This window comes from Cupressus sempervirens, chromosome 4 (genome assembly GCF_028749045.1).
Source record: "Cupressus sempervirens isolate cs-2001-9-10 chromosome 4, ASM2874904v1, whole genome shotgun sequence".
Classification (NCBI taxonomy): domain Eukaryota; kingdom Viridiplantae; phylum Streptophyta; class Pinopsida; order Cupressales; family Cupressaceae; genus Cupressus; species Cupressus sempervirens.
The window spans coordinates 853,577,824-853,601,325 of NC_143121.1; the positions used below are offsets into that span (position 1 = coordinate 853,577,824).

The following is a 23,502-nucleotide window of genomic DNA, read 5'->3' on the forward strand; positions in this document are numbered from 1 at the left end:
TTTGGTAGCTTTGGTGGGATAACCTTGTGAGATATATATAATGATGGATACAAATGTCCCATGAAGTTGGTTTATCCATCATACAAATACAAGAGGTCGCTCCCATTTGGAAAATATATACCAAAATTAAATAGCAGTGCCAATACATTTGCAGCAATCTCCGTAACTCAACATTAATAACACTCATAACAAAAGTACAAGGAAAAGGATAGACATCAAATGCAAGTGCAATAGATTATTTAATGATTTGATTTTATCGATTGGACTTATCCGACTGAAGCTATAAATCAATAACACCTACATCACTAGCAATAGTGCCCAAAAACATTATAGACTTGTGATTTTTGTCAGAACACCACCCTATGTAACCAACCCATTTATGTACCATTGCAACTTGCCACTTCATCATGTGTAAATCAGCATATATCTCAAATCATTAAACTTGAAAAGTCACTACAATGTACTACAAATTCTCCTGATAAGAACACTATTGTTGAACATCACCCAACTCTCTCCACACTTCCTTCAATTTGAGAAAATACAAGGCACATAATTTAGAACATTTTTGGTTATTCATGAGTGCTAAATTTACAAATCAGACTAATTAAAGCCACCTTAGACCGATTAGACCAATTGAATTCACTTTCTTTACACTTCCTCTATTCATGACCAAAAACTTGGGCTACGCCTTTTCCTTCCACAAATGCTTGATTTACCCTTTAGTGCACTTAATGACCTCAATTTCTAGTAATTCATACACCATTTTCTTAAAGCTAGTTAACACAGGATATTTTTCTTGAACATGCAGGAAGTACAAGTTGCAAAGACAATTCAAGAATCAAATGCAATTGAAAATAAGTTTATACTTTTAGGGAATTGATGCTATTTTTCCATCAGAAGATTTGGCATCGAGATTGTAGACATTTCACTTAAAGATTGGTTTTCTTATATGGGGAAACACGTGTTAAGTTGCAAAGTAAATCCAAGAATCAAGTACAAGTCATATTAAGTTTATACCTTTAAGAATTGATACTAATTTTATGTGAGTGTATACATTTCACCTTACATAGAATTATTCTTTGCATCTTATGTCATGTCCACATGATAAACATCTTGAAGACCAACACATTTCAAGATTGACTGACATGGTCCCCTACATTCCCATCTTAAACCATCATTTGTCAGAAAATAAAGTTGACTTTGTCGTAGACTGCTACAGTGCCCATCAAGAATAATGAAATTTTATATTGAAAACCCTGTAAGAACTATACAGTGGTCTCCCTTTTGAGACCCAATTACACAAATAAACATCAGATGTCAAGAAATAGCTGAAGAGTACAAAAGAAAACAGTATAGAACCTTGGATGCATCATAGAAATATGCACAATTAGGAATGAGGTGCCATTTCCAATTTCCAATAATGCATCCTATGAAGACATTGCAGTTCAGAGCTAGAGCTATTGAATTTTGAAAACAGTAACATACTCCATATAGATTTTGATTAGAAGCAGTAAATTCCTGTCTGACAGTAGTCAAATATATTCCGTCTGATTGCTGAAATAGCGATCAGTATGTATTTTGACAGAAATGTATATTTTTGCATATAACATACAATTCTCATTTGTTTGGGAACAAAGTGATGGAGCTGATTATATCAGAGGTCTCTTTTGTCAACCTGCCATCCATAGTTTCTCTGCACATCATGTACTAGCTTCTTGTCAAATATATTCTGCCTTGGGTTGGGGCATTACATTCCATTATGGAAATTATTTCAGCAAAGGTTCTCACCATCAGGAGCTGTTCTTCTTCACACTTCATGATTGCATAACAGGTTTAATTTCTGTGTATGACAACAAAAGATGGGCAGAATAAGACAAGAACTGAAATCCTGGCGACCAATATTGATCTATTTCTTCACCTTTAATTGCTTCCGAGCAAGGAACCTTTCCCGAGCTGACTGGATGATGCTTTCATGATTCTCTGACAGTTTTGGGGCAGTGGTTAAATTACAGTTTGTTCCTTCTTTGATTGGAATATTTAATTCTTCAGTAGATGGAGCCCTTCCACTGCACTCAAGCAAATGGAAAAAATCATAAATATGCCAAAATTAACCAACAGATAAATAAACAGAAGAATGTTTAATCCCTCTCAACCATGATGCAGTTCTCATTCAGAATGTAAATTGAGTTGCACATTGAACTGATATTAACTACAAATTGGTCTGTACAATTTGGTCTTCATAAACCTCTGTAAATTCCAAATTCGAACTTATAAGTACATGGAGGAAACACATACCTGAGTTTATTAATATCATAATGATGTAGCTTTGCCCAAATTGGCTTGACCCAAGATGCTTCAACAGCACACAAATTACGTATATAAGGACGAGATGTTACAAGTAACTCGTTATAAAGAACATATTCTGGGTAAAGCCCATCATCATCAACCTCTAGAGGACATGCAGTTGGATGCACCTGAACAGCATCAAACAAAAGCAATTTAGAAATTTGAAGTGTTAGCCTGATATGACACTAAATATATTTGTTCACAAAAGGGACAATTTATAACACTCATAAATCTATGCAAAAAAAAGTCCAGAACCTGCACAAGCTGTGCCTTGTAGCACAAGGTTCTGTAACCATTGTGACGCTCCATCCGTTGTGCCAGTCGGTTTGCAAAACCAACACATAAAGCCTTCCTCAATTTCCTAATCAGGGTTGTCTTCTTTTGAGGACTTTCTTTTGTCATGACATCAAGAGATTCTGAACATCACAAATGAGACTAAATAATTACTATAACAACTACATTCCACTGATGTTGAATTACTAGCATGTAGTACACAGTAACTCCCAGCTGACCAAGTTTTTTGTTGTTGAAAGTGTCATTTAAAACTATTAACATACGGTCAAGAAACTTGTACTTGGGCAGATATTTAATGTCAAATCAGCTGGTAGATATCTCTATCAAATTTGAACAAAATGGAAAAATCTTCCAAAAAATAACCTGTTAGGTTGCACATGGCTTTTAGATTTAGCCTATACTACTAAGTTTCTGCATAAGCTCTAAGTCTACCATACAGGCTTGTGCATTTCTAACCTTGGAATGAGTTTTTGTATAGAACCTTTTTATTGTTAATTTATTCAAATTTCATATAATGTAGTTCCCATTGCATATCCAAATGTTATTGTAGCAATCCTTCCTGGCCTATCCATAGAAAGAATATACACTATGTTTTTCTGTCACATATATAGCTTCTATAGTTTCAATATACACAATGGCTTGCTCAAGAGGTATATGGAATGAGCTCTCATGATGAGAGAATGGTACAAGTATACACATGAAAGATCATGCTGATTTGTCTCCTAGTGTAATTTGAGCTCATTATACAGGAATTGCAAGACCCCATGCTAGTAGTATTGACATAAAACAATTAAAACACTGATATGAAATTTTATTGTAAGAACTAGTTATTATAAAGTTAAAATAAACTTGTAATGACAAAGTTGATTATGTTTTGTTGATCTTCAATTCATTCTGCTAAATGAACAACTCAATGTAAAAAGCACATAAACATGCTCTGAAAGGGAGGGACTATTAATTTATTACTCTTTATACATGAGACGGTGCAAATGCAAATCTAACTTGACCCATAGAGAAGGAATTTTGCTTGACTATATCAATTCCATATAAATATTAGCATTTGGATCTGATGACACAATGGACATGCCAATAGGTGCAGTTCAACACAACTAGACAGTAAGTAAAGGTGCATGAGGATTTCAGTCTGGAATAGTGGAATACATTATAATATGACTATAGAAATGAGGACAAATACATATAATATACCAAATTCAGTTTGATTTAAATATTTACCAACTAAATTTTTTAACATCCGCGCAATAGTTGCTGCAATTATGAATTTCTCAATGGGCCAAATCTTCAACCTATTTATGTGTTAGTTTCCTATCAAATGAAACAACAATGTAACTATACCTGTCTGTCATGTTTGTTAGTTTGTGGTGACTGATTAGGGAAGTACTTGTATAAAAGAGCTTAAGGTTAGGGTTTTTCATAATGTGTGATGTGAAAATTGCTTCTTGCGGTGGTATTTGAGCTGTAAGGGATTACGGATTGTAATCAGGTTGTAATCACTAGATTGTAATAATATTGGACTTGTTGTTTGGTGGATATAGCCTAGGGTTTGGGTGAACCATGTTAAATCTTGGTGTCTTGTGTTCTCTTCTGTGCAATTTATTATTTTTTGATATTGTCTATATTTGCATGTAATTGTTATTTATGTTCGTGGTTAATCCTAACAATGTCGCTTTCCAAGACTAGATCTGTGAAGCAGACTAATGTGCATAGAGGGCAGTGTGATGTGAATCAGTATAAAACTAGATTTAACTTTTTCAATCTAATAATGACAATATCATTCATATGGATGCAACAACTATGCAACACAAGAGGAACCCAAGATTTACATGGAAACCCTTGTAGGAATTGAGACAAATTATTAATGTCCAGTGGAAGACCACAAAGAGTGTTAATGGAACTAGCAAAACAAAGTAGAGGCCATCCCGCGAAAGGGACATGAAATGGTGCCCAAGAAGAGAAAACAGCTACAACCAAAAGCAAGAATCAACAAACCATTGGCTACTGGTCTAGATCAACTGTGAAAATATTCAAAACCAAAGGGAAAGCCAAAGGGCGAGAGGAATGTGGAGATTGCTGCTAAGTAGGATCCCTATGGGGCTTTACAGATTTGGGAAGGCCAGAAGAGGGGGGCCAAGAAAACGCTTGATGGCACATGCCAATGAAAAGCACTAGGAAGAATGAGGTGACAAGCTGACTAGGGCATTGTCTTGAAGGTAGCTGAAGCTAAAGAGAGTGGTCCCATAGCCTCAAGGATTGTTGAAGATAAAGAGCCAGGCAACATTGGTCGATGAATTTGAAGGTGGAGAGAGTAAGTCTCCTTGAACAGGCAGTAGAATCTCCCGTTGATCTCATAGTAGATAGGACACTTAAAACTGAAGCGTGTCTCAGATTCCACCTCCCCCAAGCTACAAAGTTGGTAAACTCTATCCTCCCTGGCACGTTAATGGTCAATCTAGATGTGTAATCCATGTGATCCCAATTCAAAAAAACCAAGGGAGATGCAGATAGAATGCGACCAACTATGAAAGAGGTAAGGGGTACAGACAATATTCCCATACTTCATCTCTAAAAAGTGTTCAGCATAGAAAGCCATCACAAGGCAAAGCCCCTCATGAGGGTTAACCCCAGTGGCATGGATAGACTACCTATAAACATCTATCCTAAAATGTGTATTCAGCCCTCACCTCAAAACTATTGCTGAAATAAAGCTTTTTTACAAACTTCATAAGCATCAACCCACAAGAGACACCAATCCTCTCAATTGTACAAATCGACCTATTGGAGTCACCCATCCCCACAAATTGTAAGAACCAAACTACATGAAGAACCAACTACCCTATAGCTAAGAACCAACTTAGTGAGAGACACTAATGCCGCTTTAGGAAGCACTGACTTCCAAAACTTCACTTATTTCTTCTCCAATTCTGCCTTAATATTTGCTCGAAATCTTCCTTACATCTCTACTTCAATATGCTTTTAGATCTGTTCCAAATATATTTATAATTCTTCTTTATATTGTCTTACAAAATGTCATTTACAACATACATGGTCTCATTGTATTGCTTACTCTTATATCCTCCACTCCTACACTTTCCCATAGTTGTATGCTACAGCCCTCAATATCCTTCTTTCTAGAGAGATCGATCAACCCCAGGCACGAGAAAAAGGTCAGGAGGGTTTCACACAAGACTATCAAACTATGGACCACATCTTGACTCTTTGCACTATCCTTGAGGAGGCCCGCTCTTGCTCCTCAAAGGTCTATTGTTGCTTTGTTTACCTTTCGCAAAGCCTTCGACGTGGTCCTCTTTTTCCAGAGACTTTGGGACATTGACATCTCAGACATGCTTATCATTGCTATCATGAGACTCTATGAGTTGGTTCTTTATCGCCTTAGCACTCCCACCAGCTTCTCTAACTTCATTAGTAGCACCATTGGGGGGATGTAGGGATGTCCGCTATCCCCTACTCTATTTGGAATTTATATTGATGAGCTCGAGGAATTTCTCCATGATCACCTACCTACGGGTGATGGTATCCTTATTCACCATGTACTGATTCATGTATTGCTCTTCACAGACGATATAGTTCTTTTGGCTTCCTTCCCTAAGGGCTTACAAAGATAGTTAGAGTTGTTGGCATACTTTTGTGATATGAGATGGTTATTTGTTAACTTGAGTAAGATTAAGGTAATGGTCTTTACTTGCCTTAAGACTTCACTTTCGATGGTTCCGAGATTGAGATTGTCCCAACTTACACCTACTTAGGGGTCATGTTCTCTGGTTCTTGTTTTCCTCTAAGGCCTTCTATCTAGCCAATATTTGCAAAGGGTTTGCCTCCCTTGCTCTTCTTGAGAAAGGGTGCTTCACACATCACTTCCAAGACATCTTAGATCCAAGATGACACTTCTTGCCACTCTTGTAGGCTAGAGTAAGGAAAATAAGAAGCAATATTTTAAGTGGGTTGATTCACTTTATTTTCAAAAGGGAAACTTAAAATCGTATTTAGGTTTTGTATAGTATTTAAAAAGTGTTTTTTACACTTCGTTCAAAATAGAATACAAAAAGGGTTTTTTGATGTAATTTTAAAGTACTTATAATAGTTGGTAGGAGAAAATAAATAGAGCGCCTCAAAGTAAGAACCTATAAAAGAGAAGGCAAGAATCATATGAAATCATTACTTATCATTCACATATTCAAATGTTATTTGAAGATTGCACTTTGAGTTCATCTTTCCATCCACAGATGAAAAACCTAAAACTCTCTTGATTTCTAAGGTTGGATTTGACAACGAAAATAGTTTTGTCTATAAGCTCATGGGTGATTTTATTAATGTTTTAGCCCACAAATAGAGCTAAACAGAAATAAAAGAGTAGAAATATTACACAAAAGATCCAATGTGTTTATCTTGGGAATACCCTTCCACTTGAAGGGAAAAACCAAGCCACACCAAAAAAATATATCTTTTATTGATAATAAAAATATTCGAGTACAAAGCTTTCACTTGGCTTGCTTTACAATATACTAAGCAATCATATAAATAGATTGCATAAGATTCTTCATCTTCCACACGAAGGTCTCTAAGTCCCAAAAATAAGACCCTTCATATTTCCACATATTTAACACTTCACATTTTCATATGCATGCCTCTTGCATGAAGTATGACATGTTTTTTGCATAATATAATCACAAATATCTCTTTTAGCTAAAGACGACCATAACAGTCATAACAAACATGTTTCTATCTCGTAGAATCAGAGATGAAGATCTCTATCGCAGCCACAAACTTCAACACTCCCTCTTAGCAAGAGAAAGATCTTTGGTCAGGCACACATATCTAGTTGCATCTAAAGATGTTAAGTTCTCCTAACATATGTTATCTCAACATAACATAATCCACCTTAGTTACTTCATAAGCACGTAGAATGAAGTCACCATGCACGCTCACAGAGGGTAGAACAAAGACTTTTATATCAAAACTTCTTCCAAAGAAAGATACATTTCCACCATGCCTACTCACAGAGGGTGGTCTACCGTACCTAATCGTCGAGGGTGGAATGAGGGCTTTCACCTCAAACTTCTCCTAGAGAAGAATACATTTCCACCATGCCTACTTGCAGAGGGTGGTCCACCATACCTACTCATAAAGGGTGGAATAAGGGCTTTCACCTCAAACTTCTCCCAACGAAGAATATATTAATAATTGATATTTTCTCTTAATAGAGACTCCCTCTTAGCGGGGAGATCTTTAATTATTGAGATTTTCTCTTCAGCAAAAACAACTTTAACCACCACAATAAGATGGCTGACTATTGCATAAACTTGCAAAGAGTTGGACATCTCCCTCTGTCTAATGATCTCCCTCTAAAGCTGAATAGTCTCCCTATGAATATGTATCACCAATGCAATACTCATCTCATTGTTTCTTTGTTGCACCCTACAACCATGAGAGATATTAATAGCATATAACTATCAATGCTAAAAGCAATCACTATTTAAAAAAGAGATATAATCATAAATACTTATCTCTTTTTGTGGTCTAATCTCATCATTCACACAAATACACTCACAAAAGAGGTTTTGTCTTGTCCTCTAATGCTCGTGACATTAATATAATTTTACCATCAGAACAATAATACTTATCTTCCTCATAAACCACCTATTGGCTTATTTATAGCACCTCTATAAAGCTTTTGAAGTAACATCACAGTCACCAATGCTATTGTTAATCCCTGAGATTGAAGATATACAAATAATAATTGATATTTTCTCTTAATAGAGACTCCCTCTTAGCGGGGAGATCTTTAATTATTGAGATTTTCTCTTCAGCAAAAACAACTTTAACCACCACAATAAGATGGCTGACTATTGCATAAACTTGCAAAGAGTTGGACATCTCCCTCTGTCTAATGATCTCCCTCTAAAGCTGAATAATCTCCCTATGAATATGTATCACCAATGCAATACTCATCTCATTGTTTCTTTGTTGCACCCTACAACCATGAGAGATATTAATAGCATATAAATATCAATGCTAAAAGCAATCACTATTTAAAAAAGAGATGTAATCATAAATACTTATCTCTTTTTGTGGTCTAATCTCATCATTCACACAAATTCACTCACAGAAGAGGTTTTGTCTTGTCCTCTAATGCTCATGACATTAATATAATTTTACCATCAGAACAATAATACTTATCATCTTCCTCATAAACCACCTATTGGCTTATTTATAGCACCTCTATAAAGCTTTTGATGTAACATCACAGCCTCCAATGCTATTGTTAATCCTTGAGACTGAAGATGCACAAATAATGAGAAATCTTGCAACCAATATTAGAAGCACACATGTCATAGTAGCACCCAAGGCACGGAGTGGAACAACGTGCGTTGCAACCTCTTGAACTTCTGTTATAGTCAACCATCCTTGATCAGAAGTAGCAACATCCTCCCAATTCTTGACTTGATAGATTTCCTTTAACTTGCTCCAAAGGCTTTGCACTTAGCAATTAACATTAAGGAAAATTCTTTACAATACCAGTCGCATCTCCTAAACAAACCAACACCTACTCCACAACTGCAGAGACTAAAAAGAGGAAGTGCCGATGTTGGGATGCATCTTTTCATATAGCTCAATGACCACATTATTTTCCAAATTCATCAAGACAGTTCAAGCGAGCCCATATCTGACTTTGTCCATCTTTAAGAGCATTTTGTTACATGTCACGGAAGATATCCTCATCGTGCTCAAAAGGCAAGGCACTTGATGGCATCGAACAATAATCATACTTCATACCCACGAAGAGTAGCCAAATAATGAAATCAACTTTGGTGATTATAGATATCTCCATTGCAACCGAATTGAAGGGATCATATGCAATGGACCCAATGATAAAAATTAATTTATAATCTAGAAAAATCATGCAAATTATATATAAGCTTCTTAGTATAGTCAAAATCACAAAATGACAACACCAGGAATAGATGAACATTCGCTAGCACGACACTAATCTGAACCATTTATACTTTCAGACAGACATACTTGCATTCAAACTGGAAGAGATAAGACAAGATAAATTTATTAATGTCCAACAAAAGACCATAAGGGTCTATGGTATTGAGAAGCATGAAAGACAAAAGACTGCCAGCTACAAGACACCAAACAATATCTCAAAAAGAGAGCAAACAAGATAAACCAAAAATGCAAGAAAAACAAGAAGCAAGGAGCAAACAAACGAGGCAAGGACTAAGGTTGCTTCCTCGGTAAAAGGAAGCCAAGCACCGAAGGGTATGGGCTAGGACGAGTAGAGGCCCCAAGCCACTGTCGAGAAGTATTGGGAGTGTTTCGCTGACGAGTATAGCCACTACGAAGCCTCACAGATCTGGAGTGACTAGTGGTGGTGGCATAGGAAGGCCACTTTGTTCCATGCATTAGAGATGAGGGGGAGAAGAAAGCCATAATGAGCTGAGTCAGAGCCACTCGCTAGTGAAATCGAAGCTATAACGTGTGGTCAAGGAGCTGCATAGTCTCTCTAAGATACAGTGCAAGGCATCTCTGGTCCGTGTAGCTGAAGAAGGGTGCAAGGGACCAACACTTCCTGAATATGCAATAGAATCTCCCACGAATCTCATAGTAGGTGGGACAGTGAAAGATGAAATGGATCTTCGTCTTGGTCATATCTAAAATGCACAAGTGACAAGTATGATCCTCTCTGTCAATGTGATGATACCTCTAGATACGAGGCCGGTGGGAGCCAACCCTGAAGTAGCCTAGAGAAATGCATAAGGCATGACACTAATGCAAAGACAAGTAGCTAGGGGGCACAACAATACCATCTTGGATGACAAGGAATTGCTCAACATAAAAGGCCATCCTCGAGCGCAACCCACAAGTAGGGTTGCACCACATCGTACTGATATACTGTCTGTAAATGTCAAGTCTGACGTGCCTGTTGAACTCCTGTTGTGAGGGGAGGAGGTGAGAGGGAACATCCAACAAGAACTAGAATGGAGGTAGGTGGTCAAGATCAATCCCAATCAAACTCAGCAATGAAGAAGCTTATGCAAACTAGCAATAGGCCCAAGAGGTCGGGTCAGAATTTTCCACACTCACAAAAGAATAGTAAGCCGGATAAGAGTATCTATGTCGGTCACCTACAGAGTTAGCAAAACCACAAAGACGGTGAAGAAACCAAATCAGATAAAAAAATGGCGGCCAACCTAAAGGGATGGGCCCCGAACTCAGCCAGAATAATATTGTGGGGGGTGAGCTGATGACATCTGATAATAAGATGGAGTAACAAGGTCTAGACACACTCGATGGAGGCCCAGTTAGAGTCTAGAAGAGAAGGCCCCCAAACCACCAAGCCATAAAGAACTATCTGTCTAACCAAAGAGTCCAGGAGGGACAACTTGGACAGAGTGTCCTCAAAGTGGTGTCTGAAGCACTGTCTCTCAAGCATGGCAAGAGAGCCCATACCCTTACTAACTCTCGGCTGGATGGCAAGTCAAAAACTGAAGTGAGGTCCAAAGAACTTGAATCCAAGGTACACATAGGATGTGGTGATCTCAAACACATGACCTTGGAAGTAAAACTGCAGATGAGAGGTCTTCAAACAATTAAAGACTATAACACGAGTCTTACCTAGATTCACAAAGCGCTGACACAAGTCACAAAAGGAGGCCAAGCCATCAAGAAACCTCTAAAGACTCTTCGAAGAGGAGGCCAAAAGGATCACATCATGAGCAAACAAGAGAATGGAGATCAAGACCTACTACAAGTAGAAACCGTCAATAGGGAGTTAGGAGTCTCTGCGAAAGGTCTCCAACTCATCAATATAAATACCAAACAAGGTGGGGGAAAGAGGGTAACCCTGTTTCATCCCAATAGTGCTTTGAAAAGGGCCACCCATGGGACGGTATCAAACACCTTATGCAAGTCCACAAAGCAACAGTAGACTTTAGCGGAGCGATGGCGAGCCTCCTCAATGATGGCCCGTAGAGTCAAAATGTGATCCATGGTCTGATAATCAGCCTAAAAACCAGCCTGACCTCTAGATCTGTAATCTCTCTTATCAAGCTCATTAGAAAGAATAATGTTCAATGTTGTAGCATAGTACTTGGCAAAGGTGTGCACAATCATGATAGTTTCATAGTTACTAAGGTCTGACCCAGTCTTGAGAATCAGATAAATGATGTGCCTCAACCATGAATCTGGAAAACCAATGCAAACCGCTCTATTGAAGAACACAGGAAGAAAGGAAACCAAGACATGGGCACCAAGCTTAAGGAGCTCGGCCTAAAAACCCTCCTCATCGATAGCCCTACTAGAGCTCAAGCATCAGAAGACCTCACAAATGATGGATGGGGTGAAGAGGTGGCAGCTGAGAGGTGGGGTGAGGAGGAGAGATAAAACTTTAATGGCAACACAAATACATGCTGGAGTTGCAGTAAATTGCCACCAAGGCATACATGCTGGAGATAAAATATCGCCATAAATACACATGTTGAGGATAAACTTTAACGTGGAGAAAGAAAACGAAGCCTTCAAATAACCATCATCAAGGTACAACTGAAGACAAAACAAATAACTATAGAACAAGAGCGAGCACCACTAGTTGCACAAATAGACTTTTTGACAGAAGCCATTTGGAACAAAGAACATAACCCCATGACAAACATGCAAATTGAAAACTTCAGCCAAGCACACTGAATCGACAACAGTTGCACATAAGACCAGGCGGTAACGGCAGAGGAAAGAAGTCGATTCACCATATTCTTTGATCTTTAAGGCCACACGATGTCAACATGAAAGAGGACCAGGAAAACCTCCATGAATTGATGACAGATCCAGATTTTGAAGAGATGAATGCATTTTCCAAAAGAAAATACAATGCCAACAAATACCATATCAATGGCAAGACATCAAGTGTAATGAACCTCCTCAAATCCGACCTTAAAATGCTGACTGAAGGCTCGAAGAATTTTGTCAAACACTTTGCATACAAGGGGTCATATGACTGATATAATTTTTCAGATTGCTGCAATAACTCTTGTTTCAATTTGCATCAAAAAGAATGCTTACAAAAGACTCCAGATCGTCTAAACAATGACCTAACATGAATGTGCAACTAATTTTGGCAATATTCAATACAAATATGTGACTTAAACTACTTGCAATATGCAACTACAGCAACTAGTGATTATGACAAATACTTTGGATGCAACCTAAGATGGCATTAATGCACTTACAACCAAGTGGCATTAATATAAACACTTAGTATGCAAAATTATAACATTGTTTATGCCAAAAAGAGAACTTATAGCCAATTGACATTTTGTCAAACAATTGGCATGCAAACTAATAAGCTGATCATTAAACTCTAAGTTTGCAATATAGATAGTCTAAAAATTACAATGCTCTTTCAATTGCAAAATCCTAGCCTTCCTTTGATACCAATAATGCCAAATGGCAAACAAAGACAAGTACAATATGAAAATAGTGAAGTGCTGAAGCTATATTTTGTACTCAGCTGAAAACCTACATTTCTCAGAAAATATGCCAAATGAGAAGTGAAGAACCTGATTGTAGATGGCTGTAATAATTTTCTACAATGCTGCCCCTTTCTGCTTTGCTTTTTTCCGATTTGCTTTTTCCACTTGCGTTCTTCCAGATTTGCCTTTTTCGTTTTTGCTTTTTCGGATTGCTTTTTTCAGACTGCTTTTACGGACTGCTTTTTCAGCCTGCTTTTTCGGTTCCGCTTTTTCGGACTGCTTTTTCGTATCTACTTTTTCAGACTACTACCATGTTAAATCTCAGGACCATATCTTTCAATGGCGTCAAGATTTCCAGCTTCAAGGGATTTCGTCCTTCAAACTATTGAGACATAATCTCTAGAAAATTTTCCAATTTCTTTGATATTTCCAAGCTTGCTTAAAAGAAGCTCTTTCCATTTCTTTTATAACATTCTCACAAGAGCTCCGTCCTTCGTTTTTTCAATGTGGGATAAAACATAACTCCCTTTATGTAACTTATGTCTCCAATGTGTTATAAAATAAAGGGGACTCTTTTAATTTAAATATTTCCCACAAACTATAGTCTATGCATTAATAAAGTTAAATATTTAAATTTAACTTTATAAAATAGCTTTATCAATGCATAACAAATCTTATCAATGATAAACAAGTTTTCTTGTCGGTTTTAAACAATTACCATTGACATACCGCTGCCCTTGGATGTCCGACCATGTCCAAGATGACTTACTATAAATAGTAAGTATGCCCAAAGTTGCCTCAAAACCCCTCAGAAAGACCTGCAACTGAAACTATCTAGGCCAAATGGCCTCTAGGTCCCTTTAATGTCTTGGTTAGCCTACGAGACCATGGGGAAATAGGCTAACGACAACATCATGCTATGAATGCTAAAAAAGGGACATTACAGTCCGCCCTTCCCAAAATTGCTTGTCCTCAAGCAATGGCCGAACAACAACCCAATCAATCCACATGGATCCCAAATGTAGTCATGATTTATACTGTTGTCAATCAACATAGGCTCCGGCAACAACCTCTGAAAATTAACGAAGAGGAATCCATAATCAAACTGGCGAATACAACTCACCCAAACTCCAAAGTCAGGAACCCATGAGAAACAAGCTCTCGAAGTATCAGAACCCAAGTAAAGTAGATAACCCAAACTGCCAACATAGTAAACGCATCCCATTGGCCTATGCGGAATGTACAATACAACTTTGCAACAATGGTAAATACTCCCGCATGAAACTGCACCAAATACCGAGAATCCACACACTGCACACCTACTGCAATCAGCACAACTCTGTAAATCACCGGCCACTGTCTCATAACCATAACTCCCATGCATCGCTGATGGCGAATAGTCATCACATGATAAATAGCAAGAACTAGAACCCAAACCAAATCTGACGGCCATCAAGTCCTCAACACCTGGATCCGATGCAAACTAATGAACATACCTTGTAGTATAATGCTGGTAAAAAGAACGAATCCCAGTCAAGGACTCATCCTGTAGTCGTGATACGACCAACTGTGACTGATCATCAACTGAGTCAGAGGATGATATAGCCAAGGGCGCAGAATCAACATCACTAGTCTTCGTGCCCCCGAAGTCGAACATACCACAATGCTCTGTTGCAGCGCCCAACTCAGTTGAACCTATCTCCAGTGGAAACGAACCAAATATGCCAATACTAGTGTCGTGGACAGATATATCCTCATCTCCACTACCTCTATCAACCTCGATCATGGACATCCTTGGATCACCAGACACCACAGTCTGTGATTGTACAAAATTTGGTAAAGATTGAAGTCGTTCTAACTCCATAGTCACCTTAATGAAATTGTGACTCCTTGAAAGCCAACTGTGTACTCTCAAGAAACTCAGAAGTCACCTCGAGCTGCTGAGTAAGCTCACTCACCTCATCTTCCTTGACCAATAATGCGTCATATGCTGTACTGCCCCACTCCATAAGATAATCTCTGTCGGCTACCAACTGCATATAATTTTGTTTCAGAATCCGAATAGCCTCCCATAAAGAGTGGATCTTTGTCAAGGAAAGATAACTGCCTCCCTGCTCATCACTAGTAGGAGAACCCCATCCATAAACTATTAACAACTGCCGAGCAGCATCGAAATGCTCGCAAGCGATAGAAATGTCTCGCTCCCCAACTCTCAGCTGACTAGACACATGATTCTGCCGACTGATCGCACTCCTATACTCTATCCCTGGTACACTGTCCAAAGGAGTAACCTTAGAATAGCTATCATCTGTAATACTCAGATCCTGGGACTCTTCTGTAAACTCTGTCATATCTAAGAGATCATTAACCCATTCCAACAAGAATGGTTGACTGGATATATGAACAATGCCCAACACAGGTGTGTAAAAACTAAATCCAGCATCAAACAAGTTGCTGGCATGGATGAGAACTACACCTGGCAAACTACTAATCAAGTCCATGATGGTGCAACAGATACTACTACCAAGGAATGATAGATATCTCCGGTCAAAACGATCCAAGGTACTAAGATAAGGATCCCAACATCTAATCCATGAACGGAAACCAGCTGGCAATTCAAGCAAACTTCTCACCTGAGTAATGTGAACAATACCAATTGACTTCACGCACCTGTCTACAATCTCTGAATCTGGAGTGTGAATGCTAGACATACTCATATCATCATCAACATGTGACCCGACTGTAAAAGAAAACTGAGTCCTTGGTATACGCACTAACTCCCGAACTGAATTCACCTCAAGACAAAGCTCGTCCACATGTCTCTCAGAATCTTGGAGAGCCAACTGAGTACACACCAAGGAATTCCGAGTATCCTCCAGATCATGAAAAAACCGGTCAACCTCCTTCTCCTCCTTCTTCACTACATCTAAATAGATCCTTGCAAGATTAAGGATATGATCGCGATCTGAAAGTAGGTGTGTGCAACTTAACTTCATTGCCTCCATGCCTTCCTTGATCTGCTATAAGTCGTCACAAGAAGAACCTGTTGTGACTCCTTTCTGTCTCTCCTACAGTTGAATCATCCAAATGTGATTCTCAATCAATCCATGTATCCTGTCATGATGAGATAAAGCCGTGACAATATTCTTGTCCCTTGTCTTCGGTTGGCTTGCCAAACCAAGTAAAGAGCTACTAGCCTCTATCTCATGTGAAGAAGCATCCAACTGTGCCTGATACTCATTTTCTGCAAAGTCCTGAATGCTCACTTTCTGATCAACTGTACTATCCTCAAACATGACAGTATCCTCAACTGTTGTAACTTCATCTAGCCCAACTGTACTGGAATCACTATCTGTCTCAATCGCACAATCCGGTGTCCCTGTGATATCACCTTCTGGCTCATCCTGCACAACGTCTGTAACCCCTTCTACTTGTGAAGATGATGCAGATAAACCATTACCTGAAGATATGCTAATGTCTCCCTGCATCGAATAAGCATGTCTGTTAAACTCCTCATACAAGTTTTTGCCTGTCATAGGGAAGGTACGATCCTTAGGCCTATCAAAACATTCAATCAGTCTCTCCTTAAACTCCACATATGAGGTAATGTGTGCATGACCCATAGTGACCATACCATGATGTCACCACTCGTGTGCTAACCCATCCAGGTGAATTGCTGCATACTTAATAGCTTCTTCCTCAGGCATAGGGTTCATTTGAAAGTATGTATCAAGCCTTTGAACCCAAACTCTTGCTGTAGACTTCCCAGAGCCATCATAATATGGTAACTGAAGTTTCCCTACTTTCTTCCGTAGCTCATAGCTCTAGTTCCTATCATGTCCACGTGGCATATGCTTCATCCGCACATCTATATACTCCCTAAAGGTAATTGCAGCAGTAAAATTTGGACCTCCGGCTTCCCAATCTCTTCTCAACTGGTCCTGTATATCAGTGATCTAGGGCTCTGGTACGAGCTGCTTTGGGGCTCTAGGAGGAAATGTGGGAATCATGGGCCTTGAACTCACTGTCCTAGCTTGCTGGAGTGCATGACCGAAATTGTTTCCAACTTGTTCACCTCCATTATTTGTCCCATCCTGATTGTTCCCATTCTGATTGTTACCATTCTGATTATTTCCTCCACCCATGTTAGCATTCAACCCCATTTGACAAGCCATCATCTGCATCATAAGCTCCATTCTCTAATTTTGTTCCTGTGCCCTCTGTTCTACTAATTGCTGTCCCTGTGCCAAGGTCTCTAATAACTGTATGAATCTTTCCTCTCCAGGATCCCGAGCATTCCTGTCTCCCATATTGCCACCTTGATCAAAGAATATCTCCTCTGTGTCTGTATGACTGGATTCTATGTCCACCTGCACGGATGAACTAGACTGTTTGCTCTGCAGGTCTGAAATCCTATTTTGTCTTGCTCTGGTATTGCGAAAATTATAAGGCCCCTGTCGCATGCTCAAACATAAATGCTCTGATTTTTGTGTTTTGACATTTCATCAAACACTTTCCCCTCTATTTGGCTGTTTCAAATTCCCTATAAGACCTCCACAGGATGGCAGGACTTATAGCTTTAATACCACTGTAATGAACCTCCTCAAATCCGACCTTAAAATGCTGATTGAAAGCTCGAAGAATTTTGTCAAACACTTTGCATACAAGGGGTCATATGACTGATATAATTTTTCAGATTGCTGCAATAACTCTTGTTTCGATTTGCATCAAAGAGAATGCTTACAAAAGACTCCAGATCGTCTAAACAATGACCCAACATGAATGTGCAACTAATTTTGGCAATATTCCATACAAATATGTGACTTAAACTACTTGCAATATGCAGCTACAGCAACTAGTGATTATGACAAACACTTTGGATGCAACCTAAGATGGCATTAATGCACTTACAACCAAGTGGCATTAATATAAACACTTAGTATGCAAAATTATAACATTGTTTATGCCAAAAAGAGAACTTACAGCCAATTGACATTTTGTCAAACAATTGGCATGCAAACTAATAAACTGATCATCAAACTCTAAGTTTGCAATATAGATAGTCAAAAAATTACAATGCTCTTTCAATTGCAAAATCCTAGCCTTCCTTTGATACCAATAATGCCAAATGGAAAACAAAGACAAGTACAATATGAAAATAGTGAAGTGCTGAAGCTATATTTTGTACTCAGCTGAAAACTTACATTTCTCAGAAAATATGCCAAATGAGAAGTGAAGAACCTGATTGTAGATGGTTGTTATAATTTTCTACAATGCTGCCCCTTTCTGCTTTGCTTTTTTCCGATTTGCTTTTTCCACTTGCTTTTTTCCAGATTTTCTTTTTTCGAACTGCTTTTTCGGATTGCTTTTTTCGGACTGCTTTTACGAACTGTTTTTTCAGTCTGCTTTTTCAATTCCGCTTTTTCGAACTGCTTTTTCGTATCTGTTTTTTCGGACTGCTACCATGTTAAATCTCAAGACCATATCTTTCAATGGCATCAAGATTTCCAGCTTGAAGGGATTTCGTCCTTCAAACTATTGAGACATAATCTTCAGAAAATTTTCCAATTTCTTCGATATTTCCAAGCTTGCAAAAAATTTTCCAATTTCTTTGATATTTCCAAGCTTGCTTAAAAGAAGCGCTTTCCATTTCTTTTATAGTGTTCTCACAAGAGCTCCGTCTTTCGTTTTCTCAATGTGGGATAAAACATAACTACCTTTATGTAACTTATGTCTCCAATGTGTTATGAAATAAAAGGGACTCTTTTAATTTAAATATTTCCCACAAACTATAGTCTATGCATTAAAAAAGTTAAATATTTAAATTTAACTTTATAAAATAGTTTTATCAATGCATAACAAATCTTATCAATGATAAACAAGTCTTCTTGTCGATTTTAAACAATTACCATCGACATACCGCTGCCCCTGGATGTCCGACCATGTCCAAGATGACTTACTATAAATAGTAAGTATGCCCAAAGTTACCTCAAAACCCCTCAGAAAGACCTGCAACTGAAACTATTTAGGCCAAATGGCCTCTAAGTCCCTTTAATGTCTTGGTTAGCCTACAGGACCGTGGGGAAATAGGCTAACGACAACATCATGCTATGAATGCTAAAAAGGGGACATTACATCAAGACTAAGAAACACGATAAATTGAGCTCAATATAATAGAAAAGAGTGTGAAGAGAGATAGAGCTCCATCATGATCAAGATCGATTTAATAGCGAGATCGATATTGCTACTTGAAATCCCTTTGAACCGAGGTGATCGATTTAACCGCTGATAAATGCAAATATCAAACTGCCTATCATTGCTACCTCAAGTCTCTCTAATATTGGTGCTCAACCTTGGCCAAAAACATTTCAAAGTTCGCCTAATACAAGACCTGCAACAAGATTCTTCGTACAAGAAAATAAATCATAAGAACAAACCATGAAAGAGTATTTAAAATCCTTCTAAAACACATGAAAAGAGAAATTAGATAAGACATATTGATGACATATGAAGAATACTAAAAATCTCCAATTTGAAGTATTAACCATTTTCATACGGAGGCTCAAAAAGGACATAGAGCAGCTCCTATTGAAGGAATTCAGAAATACAAGGCTCCTACCAAACTAAACACAAATAGACTTATGCATTCTTCATTACTGTTGATATCATAACCAAGCTCTGATACCATGTTAACATTTTAGCCCAGAAATAGAGATAAACAACTATAAAAGAGGAGAAATAATACACTAAAGACACAATGCATTTATCCTAGGAAAACCCTTCCACTTGAAAGGATAAACCTAGTCACACCAGCAAAATATCTCTTTTATTTATAACAAAAATATTCGAGTACAAAGATTTCACTTGTCTTGCTTTACAATATACTAAGCAATCATATAAATAGATTGCATAAGATTCTTCATCTTCCACACAAAGGTGTCTTTGAGTCTCAAAAATAAGACCCTTTATATTTCCAATTATTTAACACTTCACATTTCTATACGCATTCCTCTTTGTATTAAGTATGACATGTCTTTTTGCATAATATAATCACAAATATCTCTTTCACCTAAAGATGACCATAACGGTCACAACAAACATATTTCTATCTCATAGAATCGAAGATGAAGATCTCTATCACAACTACAAACTTCAACAAATTCCAACTAGGGATCACATGTGCTCAAAGAATCTAAATCATTTTCAACTTGCTACAATTGTTGAAGTTTTGCCCATAAATAATTGATAAACAGCAATAAAGAATAAAAGAAATAAGAGCAAAAGATGCAAAACGTTTATCCTAGGAAAAACCTTCCACTTGAAGGGAAAAACCCAACCACAATACAAAAATATCACTTTTATTGATAAAGAAATGTTCAAGTGTACAATGGTTTTTGCTTGATACAATATATATAAAGAATTGAGAGACTTTTCATTACACCACTAAAGGTCTCTTCAATTCCCAAATATAAAACTCTTCATATTTCCATATGCATGATGCATGCCACATGTCTCTATATTTAACATTATCTCACAAATTTTTTCAGTTGAAAATAATAATAACAATTATAACGACCAGATTTCAATTTCATAAAATCAAAGATAAAGATCTCTATCACAGCTACAATATTTAACACTCCTTTTTAGCAAGAGAGATTTTTAGTACAGCAATCACACATAGCTACAACCAAAAAATGTTAATGGCAAATTCTCATCACATAGATTATTGAAAAGATTTATGTTATCTCGGCATAACATAATTCTACCATGCCTTGACACAAAGGGTGGATCAAAGGGCTTTCACCACAAAGTTCTCTTAAGAAGAATCCATTAATAATTGAGATTCTCTCTCAACAAAGACTCCCTCATTAGTAAATTTATCAGTCATGGACTCTCTCAACATGACAATAAAGGAACAAGTAACTTATAAATATTCATGGAATCACACAACAGGAAAGGATTATAAGGATCACAACTAGCTTACATCACAAACTCTCTTAACATGATGTCATGGAATCTCTCAACATGGCAAACATGCAAGGATTTCATGAAATGTCCCCTTTTCTGATTTGATATGGTATTTCATGCCTCTAATCAGATTTTCAAAATCAAACAACTGATATCGCAAAAATCCTCCAAATTTCTCAAGAAACCCCAAATCGGGTATGCCAGAAATTGTGCCAAAAGCTTCACAGCTTCACCAATTATTAATAAATCTGAAAGTGGACATTTTTACAGAAATTTCAGCAGCATAACAACCTACAAAATGACATTTCCAAAATCCGTATAACCTTTACACAACAGTTCTCAAATGTAGGACAAAAACTATGCTCATCAGGCTCCCGAAATTAATACAAAAATGCCCGGAAACACCACACAACACTAATAAACTATCTCAGAAGTTTAATCACGTCCCAATACATATATTCAGCTCTATTTTAACAGCTTAAAGTCTGAAATACAGCAGCAACCAAAACTGATATGAAATGCTCAACTGAAAACACCAAACTCATGCAAAAAACACACCCAAAAACCCACAAATCTACACTGTTCAGCACAAAGGCAAACTCTGTATGAGCATGCACATGGAATGGCTTCAAACTCCCGTCCTTAGCCTTCCTGGAAACCTGCAAACTCCCGTTCTTGGGTCTCCTTCTCCACAGGTTTGGCAGCCTCTGAAGAATAACAAAGAATGAGCAAAAATCAAGTTCTCCAATCAGCCCAAAATGCCTCCAAACCCCTTAAAAGAGGGCATAACTGTAACTCACGTCCAAGAGAGGTTAATGAAACATATTTTAATAATAATTTTCATTTATTAATCCAACGGTTTCCAAAGATTAACCCCTTTTTTCCGACTTCACCTTTTTGGAGCCTGCCTGCCTTAGCAAAGATTATTATTTTTTAATTATTTGAAAAGGGGACATGACAAGTCCTCCCCTCCCAAACATTGCTTGTCCTCAAGCAATGGTTGAACAATAAACCAATCAATCCACCTGGATCCCAAATGTAGTCATGAACTATACTACTACCAATTAACACAGGCTCCTGCAATATCCTCTGCAATATGATCAAGAGGAATCCATAATCAAACTGACAATTATAGCTCAACCAAACTCCGAAATCACCACTACCACAATCAAAAACCCATGAGGCACAAACTCTTAGAACATCAGAACCCAAGCAAAGTGGACAAATCAAACTACCAACACAGTAAATACCATCAACGCATCCCACTGGCCTATACGGAATGCACAATCCAACTCTGCAACAATGGTGAATGCTCTTGAATGAAATTGTACCAAGTATGGAGAATCCACACACTGTACAACTCCTGCAGTCAACACAACTTTGCAAATCACCGGCCACTGTCTCATAACCATAACTACCATGCACCCCTGACGGTGAAAAGTCATCACAAGATAAATAGCAAGAATTGGAACCCAAACCAAATCTTCCTGCCATCAACTCCTCAACACAAGGATCAAATGCTAACTGATGTACATACCTTGCAATATAATGTTGATAAAAAAAACCAACCTTAGTCAACAACTCACCATGAACAAGTGATACAACCCACTGTGACTGATCACCAGCTAAGTCAGGAGATGTCATAGCCAAAGGAGTAGAATCAATAACAACACCCGCTGAAGCATCACTCTGAAACTCCTGCTCTAAGTCATGTATTATCAAGCTGTCAACTGTAGAACCTATCGCCATGTCATGCCCATCACAACTCTCATCTTGAGGCATCAAATTGTCCCATAACTGATGATAAGCACTAGGAACCAAAGTACATCTCTGTATCATTATCTCATCAACATGGTCATCAAAGGTAAATTGATGAGCATACCTCACAGTGTAATGCCGATAGAATGCACCAATCTCAGTCAGTGGCTCAGACTGTAATCCAGATGAAACTAACTGCAATTGATCATTAACCATGTTGGAACTAACTACTACCTCCGAAGATATCACCAAGGGAGTAGTGTTACTAGTAGGAACCATGCCAACTGCCGACTCACCAACATCACACATGATCTTTGATAAATCTCTAGTCTCTGTGCCATCAATACTAGAGGCCACCACCATGTCAAGCATACAACAATCTGCTACAACACCCAACTCAACTGAACCTAACTCTAGTGGGAATGAACCTGATATTCCAATTTTAGTATCAAGAATGGATGCATCCCCATCTCCACTGTCTCTGACAATCTCGGCCATGGACATCCTCGGATCACCAAACACCACTGCTTGTGACTGTATAGAATCAGGTGAAGACTGTAGTTGCTCTAACTCCATGGTCACCTTAGCCAAATGAAATTGTGACTCCTTGAAAGCCAACTGTGTACTC

At 38.0% G+C, this 23,502-nt stretch overlaps 1 protein-coding gene across 1 annotated transcript in view; it reads right to left on the reverse strand.

The window, feature by feature from the left end:
- Positions 1-1,225: 1,225 nt before the first annotated feature.
- LOC149564066 (RNA helicase family protein) overlaps positions 1,226-23,502 on the reverse strand; it is a 280,646-nt gene continuing 258,369 nt past the window's right edge. Inside the window, exons 14-16 of the mRNA XM_089827161.1 lie at positions 2,602-2,762; positions 2,296-2,474; positions 1,226-2,066 (exon numbers count right to left, since the gene is read on the reverse strand). Coding sequence (XP_089683287.1) covers positions 1,907-2,066; positions 2,296-2,474; positions 2,602-2,762 — 500 coding nt within the window. The 3' untranslated portion in view covers positions 1,226-1,906. The remainder of the gene's footprint in view (positions 2,067-2,295; positions 2,475-2,601; positions 2,763-23,502) is intronic.